Raw genomic sequence first — 20,480 nt, 5'->3', positions numbered from 1 at the left:
GCATTATTTGTTATAGTCAAAAAGTGGAAACAAATAAAGTATTTACCAACTAGTGAACAAAATGTGACATACTGATGAATAGTATTCTATTTATTCAGCAAAAAAAAAAAAAGGCCATTCCTTTTCATTGCTGATACATGCTACAGCATGGGTGAACCTCAAAAACAGTAAACTAAATTGAAAGAAGCCAGATACAAGAGGTCACAAGTATGATCTCATTTATATGAAGTATTAGAAAGAGAAAATCTATAGAGATAAAAAGCAGATCAGTGGTTCCCTGGACCTGAAAATGGAAGCAGGGATTAACTGCAAACAGGCAATGGGAAACTTCTGTGGATAATGGAAGTACTCTAAAACTGGAGTATGGTGACAGTTGCATAACCATAAATTTACTAAAAATCACGGAATTATACACAAACAATAAGTGAATTTTATGGTATGTAAATTACATCTTAATAAAGCTAATTTGAAAATTATTGAATTAAACCTGCACTGAAGAGAAAATCAACAGAGGAGGAACTAAAATATAGGTTGTCTTCACTGTTCCTTCTACTCTATTACCTGTCTCAGAAGTGGCAGGAATAACAATAAACTTTTCCAAAGAGTTAATATCATCACAAGGAAATAACAACTCTACCAGATTTGAAAATACAAAATAATTAAAAATGCCAGATGGTACACTTTGACCTATTCCATAGTACACTTGTATTAGAAATTTTCTACTTTTAACTGTTAATATTTACATTTCACAAACCCAGGGAAATTTTATAGTAAGTAACCACATTTTAAAACTAATTTATTCACCATAAAACTCATATCAAAAAGCATTATTCTATGTAATTTCTAATACACAAGACAACTCAGTTCTTTAAAATTAGCTTAAAGTTTAATATCATTGTTTGACTTACGGTGTGGCTAATAAAGATCAGAGCATCTTCAAAACTGCCCCAAATTTCTTCCATGGGACAGAGTTCTGTATTCGGCACCCCATCTGGCACTAAGAGGTTAACCAAGCTGTGCATACATTTGCTGAAAATCAAAAGAGAAAACTCATCCCATAAGGAAAGAAATCATTGACTTCATGGCTGAGATAAGTAAAATCTGGACCTCATCCCAGACTAAGAGCTTCAAAACACGTCTGTTCTTCCTTCAATTTTATCTGGCCTCCAAGCTCAACGACAGATTTTTGAAGATATAAAAGGGGCTGACCAATCCTTCATTTTATTATGCCTATGGCTGTCTTTCACTTTTTTTTCAGTTTCCTGAACTAAGGAGTTTTGTCTGTTTACTATATTTTATGAGCTGGTTTAATATACATGCACTTTAAAGTATCTCATTACATCCTCAAATGGGGAAAGGGAATTGGATTTAAACTGGGAATAATTCCAGGAGAACTGTCTCTCATGTCTCAGAAAAGGAAGACTGTTATGAAGTTTTCCAGAGAAAAATCACACAATATCTATTTTCCCCCCATGTCTGGGAGTAGAGAACATAAAATCTCCAATTAATATTATTTTATATTATGTACAGCACTTATTAGTCCTTAAAGAAAGGTGCTTAGAAAAAATGAGGCAAATATGCCAAAATGTTTGTATCTGTTAAATTTTAGCAGTGGATACATTGCTGCTTGTTATATTAATCTTTGTACCATTCTGTACAACTGGCATATTTAGTACTGAAAGAAAGGTATCAACACTTAATCAATAATTTTATTATATATAAAGACTCACAAAAAGTAGTAATTTTCTCCTTCTTTTTCTCCTTTGGGACAACCAGATTCCTTCACCTTGCCTCGGTCTGTAATACAACTCTAAATATGGAGCTGTTCTGAGGGTTGAGGACTTTTTAGTCCAGGAGTTACAAGAGTACCCCAATCATCTTTTGCGTCAGTTGAGTATGATTGATAACAAATGGGACACTGATTATAGCACTTTTGGCTATCAAAAAGCTAGGATTCTGTGTTGAATTATATTTACTAACCTGTATCTCAAAACATCAATTGATTCTTTCCTTTTGTGGAAAAACAAAGCCTTTTTCAAGGCCCTCAGAGCAATAGAAGGATAGCATGCAGGCATTTCCATTGCTAATGCTATAAGAAGGGAAGCAAAAAGATTGTGAACATCATAATCTCATCCACTGAGTTTTCATCCTATGTTACAACTTGTTTTCTCTAATGAAACTGACCTGAAACAGATACAAAAACCAACACAAAACTCCAAAAATGAATTTCATAATACGATGAATCTGTGGTGGCTTTCAAAAAATAACTTCTACTTTCTGGGCAGAGTAACATTGTAGGATCACTAGGTTATATATGTATATATATATATTTTTGCAGTAAACATCAACAGAGAACCTACTGTTTCTGTGCCTCAGCACATAGTCATATAGGCGAAGTAATAATCTTATGAGCCAAAGTGAAGGAGGGGCACATGAAGAAAAAAACAGAAAGCAGATCAGTAAAAAGGTACTAATCAAAAACACATTTATATTCTCCACTATCTGTTTTTACTGAAGTGGATCAATAATGAAAGTAGTCAAATCTGAGCATCAAAAAACCTCTTAGTTTACCAGATGCATGATCTTTATAGTTCCAAAAAGCAAAAGAACAATGTTTTTAAAACAATAAGGTGTGTGTGTATGTGTATGTGTGTGCACAAATGTGTAATGGTGACAGTGGATAACTGAGAACTTACTGGTGGGTGAATGAGAGTGGACTGAGGGTATGTGTATATGAAATGCTGATCAGTTCTGAGCAATGATGAAAAGGTTTTACTATAGACCTTTATAACTATGAAGATGTCTACACTTGATCTGAGCTCAGAATTAATGAAAAAAAAAAAAAAACACCCCAGATTTATACTATAATATACTGTTTCTATCTAATATTAAAAATGGGAAACCCTTGGCATAACAGTACATATAGGAGATAAAACTCTCAAAACTTCTAGATGCATTCACCAGGCCTCTAGAATTGGAGTTCCATTATACAAGGAGTAGTGGTCACCATCACATGGCTATAAGGTATACACCACCAGCTCCACGTTCCTAGAAATTCTGTCTTGGCAAAATAAGGAGAGGCAAATGTGACTCTTGTACATTTGGGGCTATCCAATACCTTTATTAGCCATATACAGGCTCCTGAGGAGGGTGAAAGATATTAAGGGAAGATAATTAGGCCATGTCTTGCAGTATATCCCCACAGAGGCTGAGTCCCCAAATACCACTTATAGCCCAACGAAAAATTTGAGGCTGGCAATTATGTTAAAAATATCACCAATATTTCTCTGTACACTTTAATAAATAACTAAGATTGTATCACCTTTGATTAGCGAAGCAGCTGATTATCTATTTCTAGCTAGCTGAGCAAAACTTTCTTAAGTTTGAGCTACTATCCCTATTGTGTAGTTACATTATTTGATTCTACACAAAATAAATATAAGCACCTATTGTGAGCAATGCACATTGCTAGGGTTTATAAGTACAGCAAGTAATTATTACTCATGATTCTAAGGAGCTTATAATTTCATATAAAGAGTAAGATAAATGCACAAATGACTGTAATACAGAATAGTTCAAGAATGCTATTAGAGAAGGAGAACAAAGTTCTATAGGGATACATTGCTTCCCACCTGGATGAACGAGAGAATAGAGAGAAGAAAGAAAAATGTACTATGATTTAAATGGGTACCAGCCTTCCAAAAACAAATTTAGCTCTTACCTGCAATTGTTTCAAATGTTTTACTTTCTAAATGAGGTAGTTCCCACATTGGTGCCAGGAAGTGGTTCAGTAATGGGTCACTCAGTTTGGCTCTCGCTTCAAACTCATACAGCAGAAGCAATGTCTCGCATGGATCACCTGAGAAGTCCCCTAAGAAAGAGGCAAAAATGCAACATTCTCTGTGATTACATTTCATTATTTCCTCCTATTCTAATCTCTCTTCTGGGGAGATTTTCCTATTGAGGAAAATTAATTCTACTTACAATTTGAGGTTATCTCAGCTCCTTTAGATACATCTTTTACATTTTTAAATCTATAAACTTACCAATACTTTCACACCCTGAAATGCATTCACTAAAGTTGTCTACATTTCCTAAAATTATTGCCATGATATTTCTAAATAGCCTGGAAAACTCTTGCTGCTATCTAATTCAAATATAATATTTACCTGCCTTACTTTAATGACTGAGTTAACCAGAAGATCCAGTGCAATATAAAACAACTGTAGTTTTATTTTCAACTAAGTAAGCAAAAGTTTCCAAACTGTTTCACTTAGTCAGTCAATAACATTTATTTCTTGGTTATCACCATGGGCAGAATCTTGTATCAGGTGGCATATATCATACTATGTGAGTTGGTTTCCAATCACCCTTATTAGACTGACCATTTTCAAAAGTTTTGAAGTATACCATATATATGATAAACAAGTGCATTAATCTTAAATGTGTGAATTTTTAATCTTAAAACAGTGAATTTTTATGTCTGTTAAAACCCATATAACCACTACCCAAATCATGATATAGAACACTTCCAACACTCGTGCTCCTTTCCAGTTAATACCACCTTTGCAGAGTTAACAACTATTTTGACTTCTATCACTACTGATAGTTATTTTTATTATTGAACATCAGTGACAGCATGTAGAACTATAACCATCTTTTGAATATTGACCTGTATCCTGTGACTTGCTTAATTCATTTACTAGTTCCTGTAATTCTTTTGATAGATTCTTTGGACTTTCTATATAGAGAATTATGTGTCCTCTGAAAATAGATAGTTTTATTTGATCTTTTTCACTCTACACATCTTTTCCCACTCTTTTGCTTGCCTTATTGCATTGGTTAGAACCACCAGGATGATGATGACCAGGAGTAGTGAGACTAGATATTCTTGACTTGTTTATGTCCTTAGAGGGGAAGTATTCTGTCTTTCATCATTAAAATGACATTAGCTGTAAGTTTTATTTTTTATGGATGGCTTTTATCAGGTTAAGGAACTTTCCTACTATTCCTGTTTAGTTGAGAGTTTCTATAATAAATGGATATTGAATCTTGTCACTTAATCTGTTGATATGGTGAATTAACTGAGTTTATAATGTTGAAACCAGGACAAACCTCACTTGGTTAAAATCTGTTAGATTTTAAACTATGAATTCAATGGGTATAGGACAATTCAAGTTATCTGTTTCTTTTTGTGGGAGTTTTGGTAGTTTGACTTTCAAACGAATTTGTCAGTCTCATCTAACCCTTAAAATTAATGGGCATAAATTTGTTCATAATATTCCCTTGTTATCTTTTTTTAATGTCTGTAGGATCTGCAGTGATATCTACACGATCATTCTTGACATTGTTAATTTGTGTCTTGATATGCCTGGCTAGAGGTTTCTCAACTGTGTTGACAAACAGCAACAACAAAACAGCTTTTGTTTTCATCAATTTTATCTATTGTTTCCTGTTTTAAATCTTATTGACTTCTTCTTATATTATTCCTTTCATTCTGCTTAATTTGGTTCAATTTGATCATTTTTCCCTGGTTTTTTAAGGTGAAGGCTTAGATTATTTAAGATCTTTTTCTAATTGAGGCATTTAATTCTACAAACTTTTGTCTAAACACTACTTCAGCTGTACCTCCAAATTTTTATATGCTGTGCTTTCATTTACTTCCTTCAAACTATTTCTAACTTCCCCTATGAATTTCTCTTTGATCCATTTGATTATTTGAAAGTACATTTAAAAAAAAACTGAAGCATAAGAAACAGAATCATAGACTTAGAGAATAAACTTATGATTGCCGGGGGAAGGATGGGGGAAGGGATAGGGGGTTTGTAATGGCCATGTACACAGTGTTATATATTATACGAGTGAAGTAAGTAAGAAAAAGAGAGACAAATATCATATAGTAATGTATACATATGGAATCTAGAAAGATGGTACTGATGAACCTACCTGCAAGGCAGCAATGGAGACACAGACACAGACATAGAGAACAGATTTGTGGATATGGGGGGTGGGGAAATGGGATGAATTGAGAGAGTAGCATTGAAAATATGTATTACCATATGTAAAATTAGATAGCCACTGGAAATTTACTGTATGGTGCAGGGAGCTCAAATCAGGTGCTCTGTAATAACCTAGAGGGGTGGGATGGAGACTTAAGTGGGAGGGGACATATAGATACCTATGGCTGATTCATGTTGATGGATGGCAGAAACCAACACAATACTGTAAAGCAATTATCCTCCAATTAAAAATAAACAAATTTTTTAAAAAGAAAAAACTGAAAAAATAAAATGGATAACCAACAAGGACCTACTGTATGGCACAGGGAACTCTGGTCAATGTTATGTAGAAGCCTGGATGGAAGAGAGTTTGGGGGAGAATGGATACATATATACGCATGGCTGAGTCCCTTTGCTATCCACCTGAAACTATCACAACACTGTTAATTGGTTATATTCCAATACAAAATAAAAAGTTTAATAAAAAAGATAAAATTGCAGCATAGCTGGTTTACAATATTGTTAGTTTTAGGTGTACAACATAGTGATTCAATATTTTCATAGGCTACATTCAATTTGAAGTTATTACAAAACAATGGCTATATTTCACTGTGCTATACAACATATCCTTGCTACTTGTCTGTTTTATACATAGTAGTTTGTATGTGTTAATCCCATACTCCTGTATTGCCTCCAACCCCTTCACTTTCCCCATGGGTAACCATTAGTTTGTTCTCTATACCTGTGAATCCGTTTCTGTTGTTACATACATTGGTTTGTTTACTTTTTTTAGATTCCACATATAAGGGATAACATAGAGTATTTGTCTTCTTCTGACTTATTTCACTAGTGTAATATTCTCTAGGTCCATCCACATTACAAATGCAGAATTTCATTCTTTTTAATGGCTGAATAATATTCCATCGTGAGCTTAGTGGTGAAGAATCCACCTGCCAATGCAGGAGACGTAGGTTTGATCCCTGGTTTGGGAAGATACCCTGAAGAGGGAAATGGCAACCCACTCCAATATTCTTGCCTGGGAAATCCCATGGACAGAGGAGCCTGGCGGGCTATAGTCCATGGGGTCACAAAAGATTCAGACATGACTTAGTGACTGAATAACAACTACATAACACTACTGGTGACAATATAAAATGGTACAGCCACTTTGGAAAATGGTTTGGCAGGTCCTCAAATGATTAAACATAGAGTTATGTTTAATTAAAAGAAATTAAAAACATGTCCCCACAAAATCTGTGCATAAATGTTTACAACATAATATAATATCCAAAAGATGGAAACAACTCAAATGTCTACCAACTGTGAACAAAATATAGTGTATTCATACAACGGAATATCATTTGATTACAAAACAGGAATGAAGTACTGATACATGCCACAACATAGAGAACTTTGGAAACACTAAGCTAAGTGAAAGAATGTAGTCACAAAAAGTCCACATATTATGTGATTCCATTTGTATGAAATGTCCAAAATATGCAAATCTATAGAGACACAAAGTAGGTTAGTGGTTGCTTAGCACTTCTGGCAGGGTGAATGTAGGGATGGGGATGTGATGGAAAGTGAAAGTCGCTCAGTCAAGTCCAACTCCTTGCGACTATACAGTCCATGGAATTCTCCAGGCCAGAACATTGGAGTGGGTAGCCGTTCCCTTCTCCAGGGGATCTTCCCAACCCAGGGATCAAACCCAGGTCTCCCGCATTGTATTCTTTACCACTTTACCATTGGATTCTTTACCACTGAGCCACCAGGGAAGCCTAATTGGGTACAGAACCTAATTGAGTACAGAGTTTCTTTTTGAGGTGATAAAATATTCTAAAGTTGACTGTTGATGGTGGCTGCACATATCTGTGAATATACTAAATCCACTATTAGGAACTGTATGGCATATGATTTGAATTATATTACAAAAAAGTTATATTAAAAAATGACTTTATACTCTGTAACATTCCCTTGTGTCTGACTTCTTTTGCTCATAATGTCTGTGGTATTCATTCCTTTTACTGCTTTGTAGTATTCCACTGTATGAATATACCACAGCTTATTTAATCCATCTTCCTATTGATGGTTACTGGGGTTGTTTTAAATCTTTACCTCTTATAAATAGAGCTATCTTGAACATTTTTTGGTACATATTATGGTAAACAGATATACTCATTTCAACCGAATATACATCTAGGAGTGGGATTGTTGGGTCACTGCTAGGATAGAAGCATGTATAGTTTTAGCAGACATTGCCAATTTTCCAAAGCGGTTGTACCAATGTACATTTCTACCAGCAATGAATCAGAGCTCCAGGTACTTCCCATCCTCACTAACATTGGTATCTTTTTTTCCCAAATACTTTTTTAATGAAACAGAGAATACATTGCTGAAGACTCAAAGCAGGGATTTGAATGAAGACCACTTTATCAATATTTTCTTTTATGGTTGGTAGTTTTTTTTGTGTGTGTATCTCCAAGGTAATAAAGATATTCTCCCAGGTTTCATTTTAGAAAACTTATTGGTAATCCATTTCAAATCGATGTTTTTGTATGGTGTAAAGGAGGGGTCAAGGTTCATTTTTTAAAAATCATGAGTATCTAATTGTACCAGCACCATTTATTGTGGAAAAAAATTCTTCCCTATTGAATACCACTGGGCACAATTTTGTCATAAACAAACATGTGTGACACTATTTCTGGACTCCATATTCTGTGGTGTGATAACTCTGGGAGACAGTGAAGGACAGGAGAGCCTGGTATGCTGTAGTCCAAGGGGTCACAAAGAGTTGGACATGACTTAGCAACTGAAAAACAATAACAAAAATTCTGTGGCACAAAAAAAATATTCTGTGGTGTAAGTCTTCAGATCTGATTCAACTATTCAAAGATCATCCTTTGCATCTATATAGAAATTTTAATATCATCGTGTCAATTTTCAGAAGTAAATCAGCTGGTATCTGGATTAGGATTGTCTTGAATCTAACTGATCAAACTGGGAAAACTGATATCTTAACAATACTGAGTTTTCCAGTCCATGAACACAGGCTTCATTTATTTAGACCTTTAAAATTTCTCTCAGCAATGTTTCACTATTTTGTAGCTTTTAGTGTGGAGATCTTCTGCATCTTCTATTAGAGTTATTACTAGACATTTGATGGATTTTGATGCAGATGGTGATTGCAGCCATGAAATTATCCATGGCTGATTCATGTCAATGTATGGCAAAAACCATTACAATATTGTAAAGTAATTAGCCTCCAACTAATAAAATATAAATGGGGGAAAAAAAAGATGCTTACTCCTTGGAAGGAAAGTTATGACCAACCTAGACAGCATATTAAAAAGTAGAGACATTACTTTGTCAACAAAGGTCCCTCTAGTCAAGGCTATGGTTTTTCCAGTAGTCATGTATGGATGTGAGAGTTGGACTATAGCTGAGTGCCGAAGAACTGATGCTTTTTGAACTGTGGTGTTGGAGAAGACTCTTAAGAGTCCCTTGGACTGCAAGGAGATCCAACCAGTCCATCCCAAAGGAAATCAGTCCTGGGTATTCATTGGAAGGACTGATGCTGAAGCTGAAACTCCAATACTCTGGCCACCTGATGTGAAGAGCTGACTCATTTGAAAAGACCCTGATGTTGGGAAAGATTGAGGGCAGGAGGAGAAGGGGACGACATAGGATGAGATGGTTGGATGGCATCACCGACTCAATGGACATGGGTTTGGGTGGACTCCGGGAGTTAGTGATGGACAGGGAGGCCTGGCATGCTGCGGTTCATGGGGTCGCAAAGAGTCGGACATGACTGAGCGACTAAACTGAACTGATGCTATTAAAAATAAATGTGTAAAAGTTCATTTTCCAATTATTTCCTATTAGTACACAGAAATACAATTAATTTTTGTCTATTGACCTGTACCCAGCAAAATTCCAAATTCATTTATTTTTAAAACTTTATTTAAAATAAAACACACATATAGAAAACCAGTTTACATGTGTGCATGTGTGTATCTATAGAATTTTTTAAAACATTTATTTATTTGTTTGGCTACACCAGGTCTTAGTTGTGGCATGTTGTATCTTTAGTTGTAGCATATGGGATCTACTTCCCTCACCAGGGATCAAACCTAGGCCCTCTGCATTGGAACCAAGTCTTAGCCACTGGACCACCAGAGAATTCCTCCTGTATAATTTTTTTAAATGTTGAATTCCTAGGACAAATCTTACTTGGTTATAATGTATTATTCTTTTTACATATTGCTGAATTCAATTTTCTCACATTTTGTTTAAGATTTTTGTATTTATCATTTAAGATACTGACCCATATTTTTTTATTTATTTTATTTTATTTTTATTAGTTGGAGGCTAATTACTTCACAACATTGCAGTGGGTTTTGTCATACATTGATATGAATCAGCCATAGATTTACACGTATTCCCCATCCCGATCCCCCCTCCCACCTCCCTCTCCACCCGATTCCTCTGGGTCTTCCCAGTGCACCAGGCCCGAGCACTTGTCTCATGCATCCCACCTGGGCTGGTGATCTGTTTCACCATAGATAGTATACATGCTGTTCTTTTGAAATATCCCACCCTCACCTTCTCCCACAGAGTTCAAAAGTCTGTTCTGTACATCTGTGTCTCTTTTTCTATTTTGCATATAGGGTTATCGTTACCATCTTTCTAAATTCCATATATATGTGTTAGTATGCTGTAATGTTCTTTATCTTTCTGGTTTACTTCACTCTGTATAAGGGGCTCCAGTTTCATCCATCTCATTAGGACTGGTTCAAATGAATTCTTTTTAACGGCTGAGTAATATTCCATGGTGTATATGTACCACAGCTTCCTTATCCATTCATCTGCTGATGGGCATCTAGGTTGCTTCCATGTCCTGGCTATTATAAACAGTGCTGCGATGAACATTGGGGTGCACGTGTCTCTTTCAGATCTGGTTTCCTCAGTGTGTATGCCCAGAAGTGGGATTGCTGGGTCATATGGCAGTTCTATTTCCAGTTTTTTAAGAAGTCTCCACACTGTTTTCCATAGCGGCTGTACTAGTTTGCATTCCCACCAACAGTATAAGAGGGTTCCCTTTTCTCCACACCCTCTCCAGCATTTATTGCTTGTAGACTTTTGGATAGCAGCCATCCTGACTGGCGTGTAATTGACCCATATTTTTTTTTCTTGAAGTGTCCTAAGTCAAGTTTTGTCATCAAAGTCATGCTGGTTTCATAAAATCAATGTGTTACCTTTTTCTCTATTTTCTATAAGAGATATTTTTACAGGGTTGCTATTATTTCTTCCTTATTTATTTTGGAGTATTTATATCAGTGAAGACATTTCCTTTTTGTAGGAAGGTATTTATGGTAAAATTACTTTAGCAGGTAATTTTCCTTTGTACCAATTTTCATAGATATATCTTTTAAAAAGTTTGTCCATTTTGGTCAAAATATTCAAATTTATTAGCATAAAGTTACTCACAATGTCCTTTTATTGTCTTACTAATGTTTGAAAGATATGTAATAATGCCTACTTTTGAATTACTTGTATTAGCAATTTGTGTTCTTTTTATTTTTTGATCCATTTCATTTGGCATTTAGCAAATATAGTAATCTTTCCAAAGAATCAACTTTTGGCTTTGTTGACTTTCTCTACTGTATGTCTGATTTGTTTCATTCTTCTCTGCTCTTATCTTTGTAATGTTCTTCTTCTCTACTTTCTTCAGGATTTAATTTTCTTGATATTTAAGGTCAAAGCTTAAATTGTTGATTTTCAACCCTTCATCTTTTCTATACATGCACTTAAAAACATAGAATTTTTCCTTATTTTAGATACATCTCATAAATTTTGATGTCATATTTCCCATTTTTAAGTTCAATATATTCCATAATTTTCATTTTGATTTCTTCTTTTGCCAATGGATTATTTCAAGTGTTTTTTTTTTTAAAGATTTTCAACAATGGGGGTTTTCTAATCATCTTTCTGTTGAGTTCTAATTTGATTCTATTTTGGTAAATGCTACAAGTACACCTACAAAAAATGTGTTCTCTATAGTTTACAGGTGTATTGTTCTCTCTATATATTTTGAGAAACTTTCTAGAAATCAATAATAAATGTTTGCAAGTAAGCTATGGTACACACCTTACTCTGATTGAGAGTCATTGTGTCTAGATAACTGTACAGGAAAAATTTCAGACACATCTGTATTTTCATAAAAGAAACCATATGTACAAAAGCAAACATGTTACGAACAGGGAGACTTGAAAGACATTCCTAACTAGGTCAGGCACTTGGGAGAAGGAATAATGCATATCATCATAAATATCTGGGAACTATAATGAACCTGTTGCCTAAACCTGTGACCCTCTTCTAAATTGCTTCACTGATTCCAGTCCTATAATCAAAGTTCCTACTCGCTGTCACAAGGGTTTTGCTTTGTATTATAGGGTAAGCTTACGTTGTTTGTAAGTCATAATTTAAGTGAAATGCTGCCAAAAGTGAAGATTTTTAGAAGAGCAACTTCTGTCTGAGATACTTGCATATCTCCAGATAACGGTTTAATCTCCTTTGGGGGAAAAATCCTAAACAGTGGTTCTCCTATTTTTATGGCCTAGGTCCTGGCCCAAAATGTATAGAAAATTCACTCAAGTTTTGCCGTTTTGTTTAAGATGCCTGTGGATCTTGCCTAATCTCAAAATTATCATCTCTGAGAATTTCTTATCCATTGAGAACTAATCTTTGAGCCAAAAGCAACCCATGATTTATTGCTAGTTATTAAGCCAATGGAAGGAACAAGCAAAAGCCAGGTGCTGAAGGAATAAGCACTTAATCCTAGTTTTAGTGTGGGTGTACAACTGAACAAATAAAAATGATTTCTAATTCCAACATGAGACTTGATAGATTTTATCTACTACATTTGAATAAATTAGAATGACCCTTCTAGTTCTGGACTGAGGAGACCATAGGCTATAAATATCAATACATAATTTATAAAAACAGAGACAATCCTATGCCCTGCCAGCTGAAATGCCTTTTTGCTGGTAGAGGATACTTGCTGGGTTTTGATTTAAAGCTTTCAGGTCTTGTTGCCATAAACACTAACACTTAAAATTTTTTTTAATTTTCATTTATTTATTTTTCATTTATTTTTATTAGTTGGAGGCTAATTACTTTACAATATTGTAGTGTTTTTTGCCATACACTGACATGAATCAGCCATGGATTTACATGTGTTCCCCATCCCGATACCCCCTCCCGCCTCCCTCTCCATCCCATCCCTCTAGGTCTTCTCTGTGCACCAGCCCTGAGCACTTGAAAATTTTTTTTAATTTTTATTTTTTGGCCATGCTACATCACTTATGAGATTTTAGTTCCCTGACCAGGGACTTAACATGGGCCCTCCAGCAATGGAAGTGTGGAGTTCTAACCAACAGACTTCCAGAAAATTTCCATAACCACTAACACTTTTGATGATGACACTCGATGAATACTTTACACCAAAGTCAAAATTATAGTACTGGACATAAGTGAAATTCTTCCTTGCAATGACTTATAAAGACTTTTCTCCATCTTCATGTTTTTGAGATTAAAAATTTACTCATTTGAAAAAATAAACAGCTTTTATAAATCTACTTACTAAGATTACTCTTAGCCCTAACATGTGATGACTCTTCACATAGAAAGTAACTCCAAGGATGTTTCTAGCAACATCCAAAAGTTAAGTTCTTAAATGGAGATCCTCAAAAAGAGCCAGAAAGAGATATTCAGGAGCTGTTGAGTTCCCTTGTGTTAGAAACGTTTGAAGAGTCTTAAAATCATATGCAGTCATCTTTGGTATAATCCCTACTTCCCTTTAAATTTCCTTTTTTCTTTTTCTGGAAACCTGATCTGCCCTTCTCTGCCCTATACCTGTATCCCAAGTTGAATATTTTAATGGTATTTTTCTAAATGTTTCTCTCCCGAAGTATAAACTGATAATGACTTAAGCACTCCCAGAGATCTTTGCAAAAACGGCTCTCAAAGACCAAGATGCTCTAATACTCAAACAAATGAGTTTCTAATGAAAGAATTTCTGGCACTATAGCAGCATAGTAAATATACTTTAAGCCTTTGTATATGCCAGACAGTTTTAGGGGGTAGGGATAAAGAATGAACAAGACAGACAACTTTTCTGCCTGCATGGAACTTAAGTTCTGGTTGAGAAAAAAATTGATATACATTATATAATATCAAGTAGTGACGTGCGTTGTAAAGAAAAATTACAGGTTAAGAGAGTAGATAGTGATACAAATTGTTATTTTAGAAAGGTTGTGGTCAGGAAAGACCTCTCTGGAGGGGGTGACACTTGAGCAAAGGATGTAGGGGAGCAAGCTACATGAATACCCAGGAGAAGAGTTCTAGGCAAAGGGAATAGCAAATACAAAAGGCCCAGAGGCAAGAAAGTATAATTAAGATATTGTAGAGCTAGATTATAGTGAACTGAGGTAGCATGATGGGAGATTAGGTCAGAGAGGAAACCAAAAGCCAGATAATCCATGGCCCTGTAAATCAAGGTAGGGACTTTGGATTTTAATTCCAAGTAAATGGCAAGTACAAGAAGACTATCTGATCTGACTTATAATACTTTGGTTGTTGTGTGGCTATTGGATTTATAGAAGGGCAATTGTGGAAGTAGAAAGGATAGCTGAAAAGCTATTCCACTGGTCCAGGTGAGAAATGAGGTAGCTTGGACTAAGGTGATACTAATGGCCTGATTTACTATTGAGAAGGGGCACACCACAAACCACATTACTTTCAGCCTCACCTCCCACTAATATAACCACTGAATAAGAGACAATGCCAAAACTAACAATGCTCCCTTGTACTCCTGGCTTTTGTTTACTCAGTTCCCACAGCTTTTAATGCCTTCTACTTCCTTCTCTAACCATTAAAATCTTACTCATTATTCAAGAGTAAGTTCAAATATTACCTTTTGAAGTGGGTCATTTCTTCTTTTATGATTCCACACCCTCTATATTTCTATTAGTGAAGTTATTTCATTTAGCTTTGTATACGTGTAATAGATTGTTTCTGATCTCATTTCTTCACTAAATTTATTAAGGTTAGAGACAGTAACACATTTACTTATATTTTCACAATACCTAGTAGCCCCTAGTAATTTAATAAAGACTTTGTAGACTGAATGTGATAAGCTGCTTCCCTTGGGTCACTAACATAATGGTACATCAGGGTTAATACTTTTGTAAGAGTCAATTCCCATAGCACTAAAATTTCAGACACTGTTTATATGGTTCTTAATTAACTTTGATTTGGAATAGATTTTTAAAAGGTTGGCATTTTCCAATTCCCGCCCAGGAGCTTATGATTCACCAGCTTTGCACTTGCCCTTAATTTGTCTATTTACAATTGGTAGCTAAATGACTTATTTACATTACTCACTACTGGGTTCATAATTTTAGGAAAAACCCAATCTTAAGAAATACAAACTTTTAACAAGTCAGATTCATTTTTTTCTAAATGAATTTTGTGTTTTTTTTTATTAAAGTACTACATATTCATTGAAAAGTTCAAACAATATAAAAGTGAAATAAAAAGTAAATGTCTTCTAAACTCACCAAATCCAAGAGGTAGCAAATGTTGAGTCTGGTGTGTATCCTTCCAAGACCTTATATACCTTATATATGAATTTATAAAAATTCATATGTATGCATGTTTAGTTAGCCCTCCCTATTAGCAGGTTCTACACAGGCAGAGTCACCAAACCATGGATCAAAAATATTAAAAACAAATAAAAATTCCAGAAAGTTCCAAAAAAGCAAAACTTGAATTTGCCATGTGGCAGCAACTACTTACATAATATTTACAGCTATTTACATAGTATTTACCTTGTATTAGGTATTATAAATAATCTAGAGATGATTAAAGTATATAGGGGGAAATATGTAGGTTATTTACAAAAACTAAGCCATTTTATATGGACTTGAGCATCTGGGGATTTTGGTATCCATGGGGGGTGCTGGAACCAAATCTCCTGCAGATATCTAGGGATGACTGTGTGTGTGTGTGTGTGTGTATGTGTGTGTGTGTGTGAGATTTTGTTCATTCATGCAATATCCAAATATCAAATATTGGAATAAAAGGTAAGCAAACATAGATACGGTATTTGGCCGCATGAAACTTACAAGCTAGTATATATGCATACAAACATACATATGCACATTTTAAAAATAAAAATGCAATCACAAAAAGCCAGCAAAAGTACAATAGTCCAAAGTAAGGGGCACAATCCAAGGTAAAAATCCTTTATTGGCAATAAGAAGAATACAGTTTATAGGCTGGTGAAGGGAACTTGTCTAAGATTGGTTTGGTTTTGAGAAGCAGAGGAGAAAGGGCTGAAGAGTGAGCAGCTGATCAGTAAGGCAGTGGAGAAGAAAGTTTGTGTTATGAGAAGCCCTACATGCACCTCTACCCATTGGCTGCTGCTGCTGCTGCTAAGTCACTTAAGTTGTGTCCGACTCTGTGCGACCCCATAGACAGCAGCCCACCAGGCTCCCCCGTCCCTGGGATTCTCCAGGCAAGAACACTGGAGTGTGTTGCCATTTCCTTCTCCAATGCATGAAAGCGAATATTGTAAAGTAATTAGCCTCCAACTAATAAAAATAAATAAAAAAAAAAGAAAAGAAAAGTGGAAGTGAAGTCACTCAGTCGTGTCCAACTCTTAGCGACCCCATGGACTGCAGCCTACCAGGCTCCTCCATCCATGGGATTTTCCAGACAAGAGTACTGGAGTGGGGTGCCATTGCCTTCTCCGACCCATTGGCTAGGAAAACATAAATACTACAGGAACTCATGTATACAACAATGCTAGATTATAGGTATAAACTTCTATTAGCCTGGATCATGGCCCTGGCCTCCTTTCCACATGTACCCCCTACAAATAGCTGGCCTAAGGAAAAAGTACCACAAATAAAGATAAGTTATCACAACTTAAAGGCGAAAAGCTAACAACCTGGTTTAAAAATGGGCTAAATACTTGAATAGAAATTTCTCAAAAAAAAAAAAAAGACATACAAATGGCCAACAGGTATATGAAGCTAGGCTCATAGTCATGAATCCTCACATAAATGCAAATCAAAACCAAAAATCACCTCACACCTGTCAGGATGGCTATTATATAAAAAAAGACAAGTGCTGGCAAAGATGTGGAGAAATTGGAACCCTTGTACATTGTTGGTAGGAGTGCAAAATGGTACATCCACTATAGTAAACAGTTCCTTACAAAATTGAAAATAGAACTAGCATACAGTCCAGCAATCCCACTTCTGGAATTTATCCAAAAGAATTGAAATCAGGATCTTGGAGAGATATTAGCACTCCCCTTTCACAATAACCAAATATAGAAACAAGCTAAATGTCCACTCAGGGATGGATGGATAAGGAAAGTGTGGTTTATAGACTTTAAGCCTAAGTCCTACCCAGCCTTAAAAAGGAAATTGTGCAATATGTGACAATATGGCTGAACCTTGTGGACAGTACGCTAAATCAAATAAGTGAGTCACAGAAGGACAAATATTGCATGATTCTATTTCCATGAGGTATCTAAAATAGTCAAAGTCATAGACTCAAAGAATGGAATGGTGGTTGCTGAAGGAAAATGGGGTTGCTAATCAATAGGCACAAATTTACAGTTAAACAAGATGAATCAATTCTAGAGATCTGCTGTAAAACACTACATGAGCTTAGTTGCTTTAGTCATGTCTGACTTTTTGTGACCCTATGGACAGGGTCCCTGCCAGGCAACTCTGTCCATGGGATTCTTCAGGCAATAATACTAGAGTGGGTTGCCATATCCTTCTCCAGAGGATTTTTCAGACCCAGGGATCAAATCTGTGTCTCCTGCATTGCAGGCAGACTCTTTACTGCTGAGCCACCAGGGAAGCCTGTAAAACACTGTACTTATAGTAAATATTCTATATTGTACATTTAAAATTTTAGTAAGAGGGTAGATCTCATGTTAAGTGTTTTTATTGCAACAAAATAAAAATTTAAAAGATAAGTTATCCAAAGTAAAGCACAATATAAGATACTACATGAAAATGGGATGAGAAGAATAGGAAGAAAGAATGGTAGGTGGAAAATTCTCACGAGAGAAATGATGCCACAAAGCAGATGAAAATTGTGGCTAAACATGTCAGCATGAATTTTAAAATACTAAGTAATCATTTCTATAAAATAAAGATATAAAGTGGGGATTCAAGAGCTCAGAAAGAGCTGGCAGAAAAAAGAAAATGAAATATGAGCCATTTTAGAAGAAAATGGTAAGAGAAAATTAAAATAATCCAGAAATAAAAGTAAAACTGGAAACAGCAGAAGTGAAGAGATACCACTGAATAAACAGTAAGGGACATAGAAAATAAGAGATAAGCAAAATGAAATGGAAATTGAGATTAGTTCTAACATTATGTTTTCTCATCAACTAATGAATTAAATAAAGTCTTTAACACACATTCATTTTACATTTGTATGAGAGTAACAGATGTTATTTTAAAAAAATTATCCACCAAAATGCCAAATGAATACACTTGACAGAACACGGTAAGTCATGTTGCCAGAGAAGTGCAAGTCAAACTCTGCTTAAAATTTATTTATTTTGTAATTGAAGGATAATTGCTTTACAGAATTTTGTTGTTTTCGGTCAAATCTCAACATGAATCAGCCATAGGTATACATATATCTCCACCCTTTTAAAACTCTCTCCCAATTCCCTCCTTATCCCACCCCTCTAGGTTGATACAGAGCCCCTGTTTGAGTTTCCTGAGCTATACAGCAAATTCCCATTGGCTATTTTATGTATGGTAATATAAGTTTCCATGTTACTCTTTCCATACATCTCACCCTCTCCTCCCCTCTCCCCATGTCCATAAGTCTATGCTCTATGTCTGTTTCTCTATTGCTGCCCTGTAAATAAATTCTTCAGTACCATTTTTCCAGATTCCATATACACGTGTTAGAATATGATCTTTATCTTTCTCTTTCTGACTCACTTCACTCTGTATAATAGGTTCTAGGTTCATCCACTTCATTAGAACTGACTCAAATGCATTCCTTTTTATGGCTGAGTAATACTCCATTGTGTATATGTACTCTGTATTTACTCTTGACCCATAGCTGAAATTGTAGATCTGAAGCCACAATATCTCTATAGCACTGGGACTATGTGTTGATAATTGAGAAAGGCCTTGACTTGAGTTTTCCTATCTGGGGCAGGTATTCATAAATTAGATTATAAAGTCTCCTATATTAAAGGAGCTCTATTCTAATTGGTTTATAGACATAAATAAGCACTCATACACAAATATTCTTAAAATTTCCACAAAAAGGAAATGGAACTTCTAATACTTTACATATACTTAAACTAAAAGTATTCTCATAAAAAATTCAACTAACTCAGAAACATTTTAGTAATCTGAAGTTAAGGTAAATCTTTGGCATATGAGAACAGCTTGATGACTTTGGTTGAAAAGACTTTTTGGTGATTTATTTGTGTAAATTAAAAAACTAGCATACATTTTATTTAACTCAGGTCTGTTTTTCTTAAATATATACATGTTTACTGACAAAATAATGTTATATATTACTCATATATGACATTTAAGATTACGAAAAATGTAAACTCTGTTCAACTACAGTTGAATCATTGTTCTGACAAACTTTTAATTTCAGCAGTAACTATGTTTTGTAGTATGTTAGATTTAAGATCGTTTTCAAGATATTTAGTTCACTTAAAATGTTAGACTGATATTACATTGAGTTAATAAATGAATAATAGATACCAAGATAACTTTTAAGTAAAACCAAATACTTTCACTACTAAGCATAGTTTTAAGTTTATATACTATTGCTTCTTATTTTTATATGCTATAGAGAGGTGATATCTTTGGGTTATGTTAAAGAATGTGTTCATTTTTCCTCTTTAAAAGGGATGAAGGTAGTCATAGAAAGTTGTGCTGTGTGTTCATGAACTCTGCTAGTCTGCTACACTACTAGTGAGTCAGATATGTGTCTCAATTACACCTCTCTAAGTTTTCTCTTTGAAATAAAAATTATTTCGGTTAAAAGTTACAATTAAAACAAGTGGTTGAGATTATACTATGAGCAATAGTGTCAAATGGATATGTGCTTTTGTTTTTAAAGGAAAATGTAGTTTCCTCCCAAATCAGTGGTTCTCAAACTTTCTGTTCTCAGGACCCCCACGTACTCTGAAAAAATTATCAAAGAGATTTCTCATATGCAGATTATAGCTATTGATATTTACCATTTTAGAAATTAAACAAAACTTAAATATATTTCCTGATTGAATTACTTTGAGACAAAGTCACTGTGTGTTAATGTCAATTAAAAAGTAATTGTATTTTGAAAGTGAATGAGAAGAGGGAGGTGGGAGGGATGTTCAAGTGGGAGGGGACATGGGTAAAC

General features: G+C 34.9%; 1 protein-coding gene and 2 non-coding genes across 3 annotated transcripts in view; 2 read left to right on the top strand and 1 right to left on the bottom strand.

Annotated features, from left to right (window-relative positions):
* Positions 1-20,480, bottom strand: part of TEX11 (testis expressed 11) — a 265,819-nt gene that overhangs the window by 40,039 nt on the left and 205,300 nt on the right. Inside the window, exons 25-27 of the mRNA XM_061137613.1 lie at positions 3,722-3,871; positions 1,981-2,089; positions 909-1,029 (exon numbers count right to left, since the gene is read on the bottom strand). Of these exons, the coding sequence (XP_060993596.1) occupies positions 909-1,029; positions 1,981-2,089; positions 3,722-3,871 (380 nt within the window). The remainder of the gene's footprint in view (positions 1-908; positions 1,030-1,980; positions 2,090-3,721; positions 3,872-20,480) is intronic.
* Positions 2,520-2,599, top strand: LOC133053334 (small nucleolar RNA U2-19). Its single transcript, XR_009692249.1, has one exon. It is a non-coding gene; the product is annotated as a small nucleolar RNA U2-19 (small nucleolar RNA).
* LOC133053333 (small nucleolar RNA U2-30) lies at positions 2,754-2,823 on the top strand. The gene has a single exon (XR_009692248.1). It is a non-coding gene; the product is annotated as a small nucleolar RNA U2-30 (small nucleolar RNA).

Source organism: Dama dama, chromosome X, assembly GCF_033118175.1.
Source record: "Dama dama isolate Ldn47 chromosome X, ASM3311817v1, whole genome shotgun sequence".
NCBI classification, from domain to species: Eukaryota; Metazoa; Chordata; class Mammalia; order Artiodactyla; family Cervidae; genus Dama; species Dama dama.
This window is presented reverse-complemented; position numbering and strand designations above follow the sequence as displayed.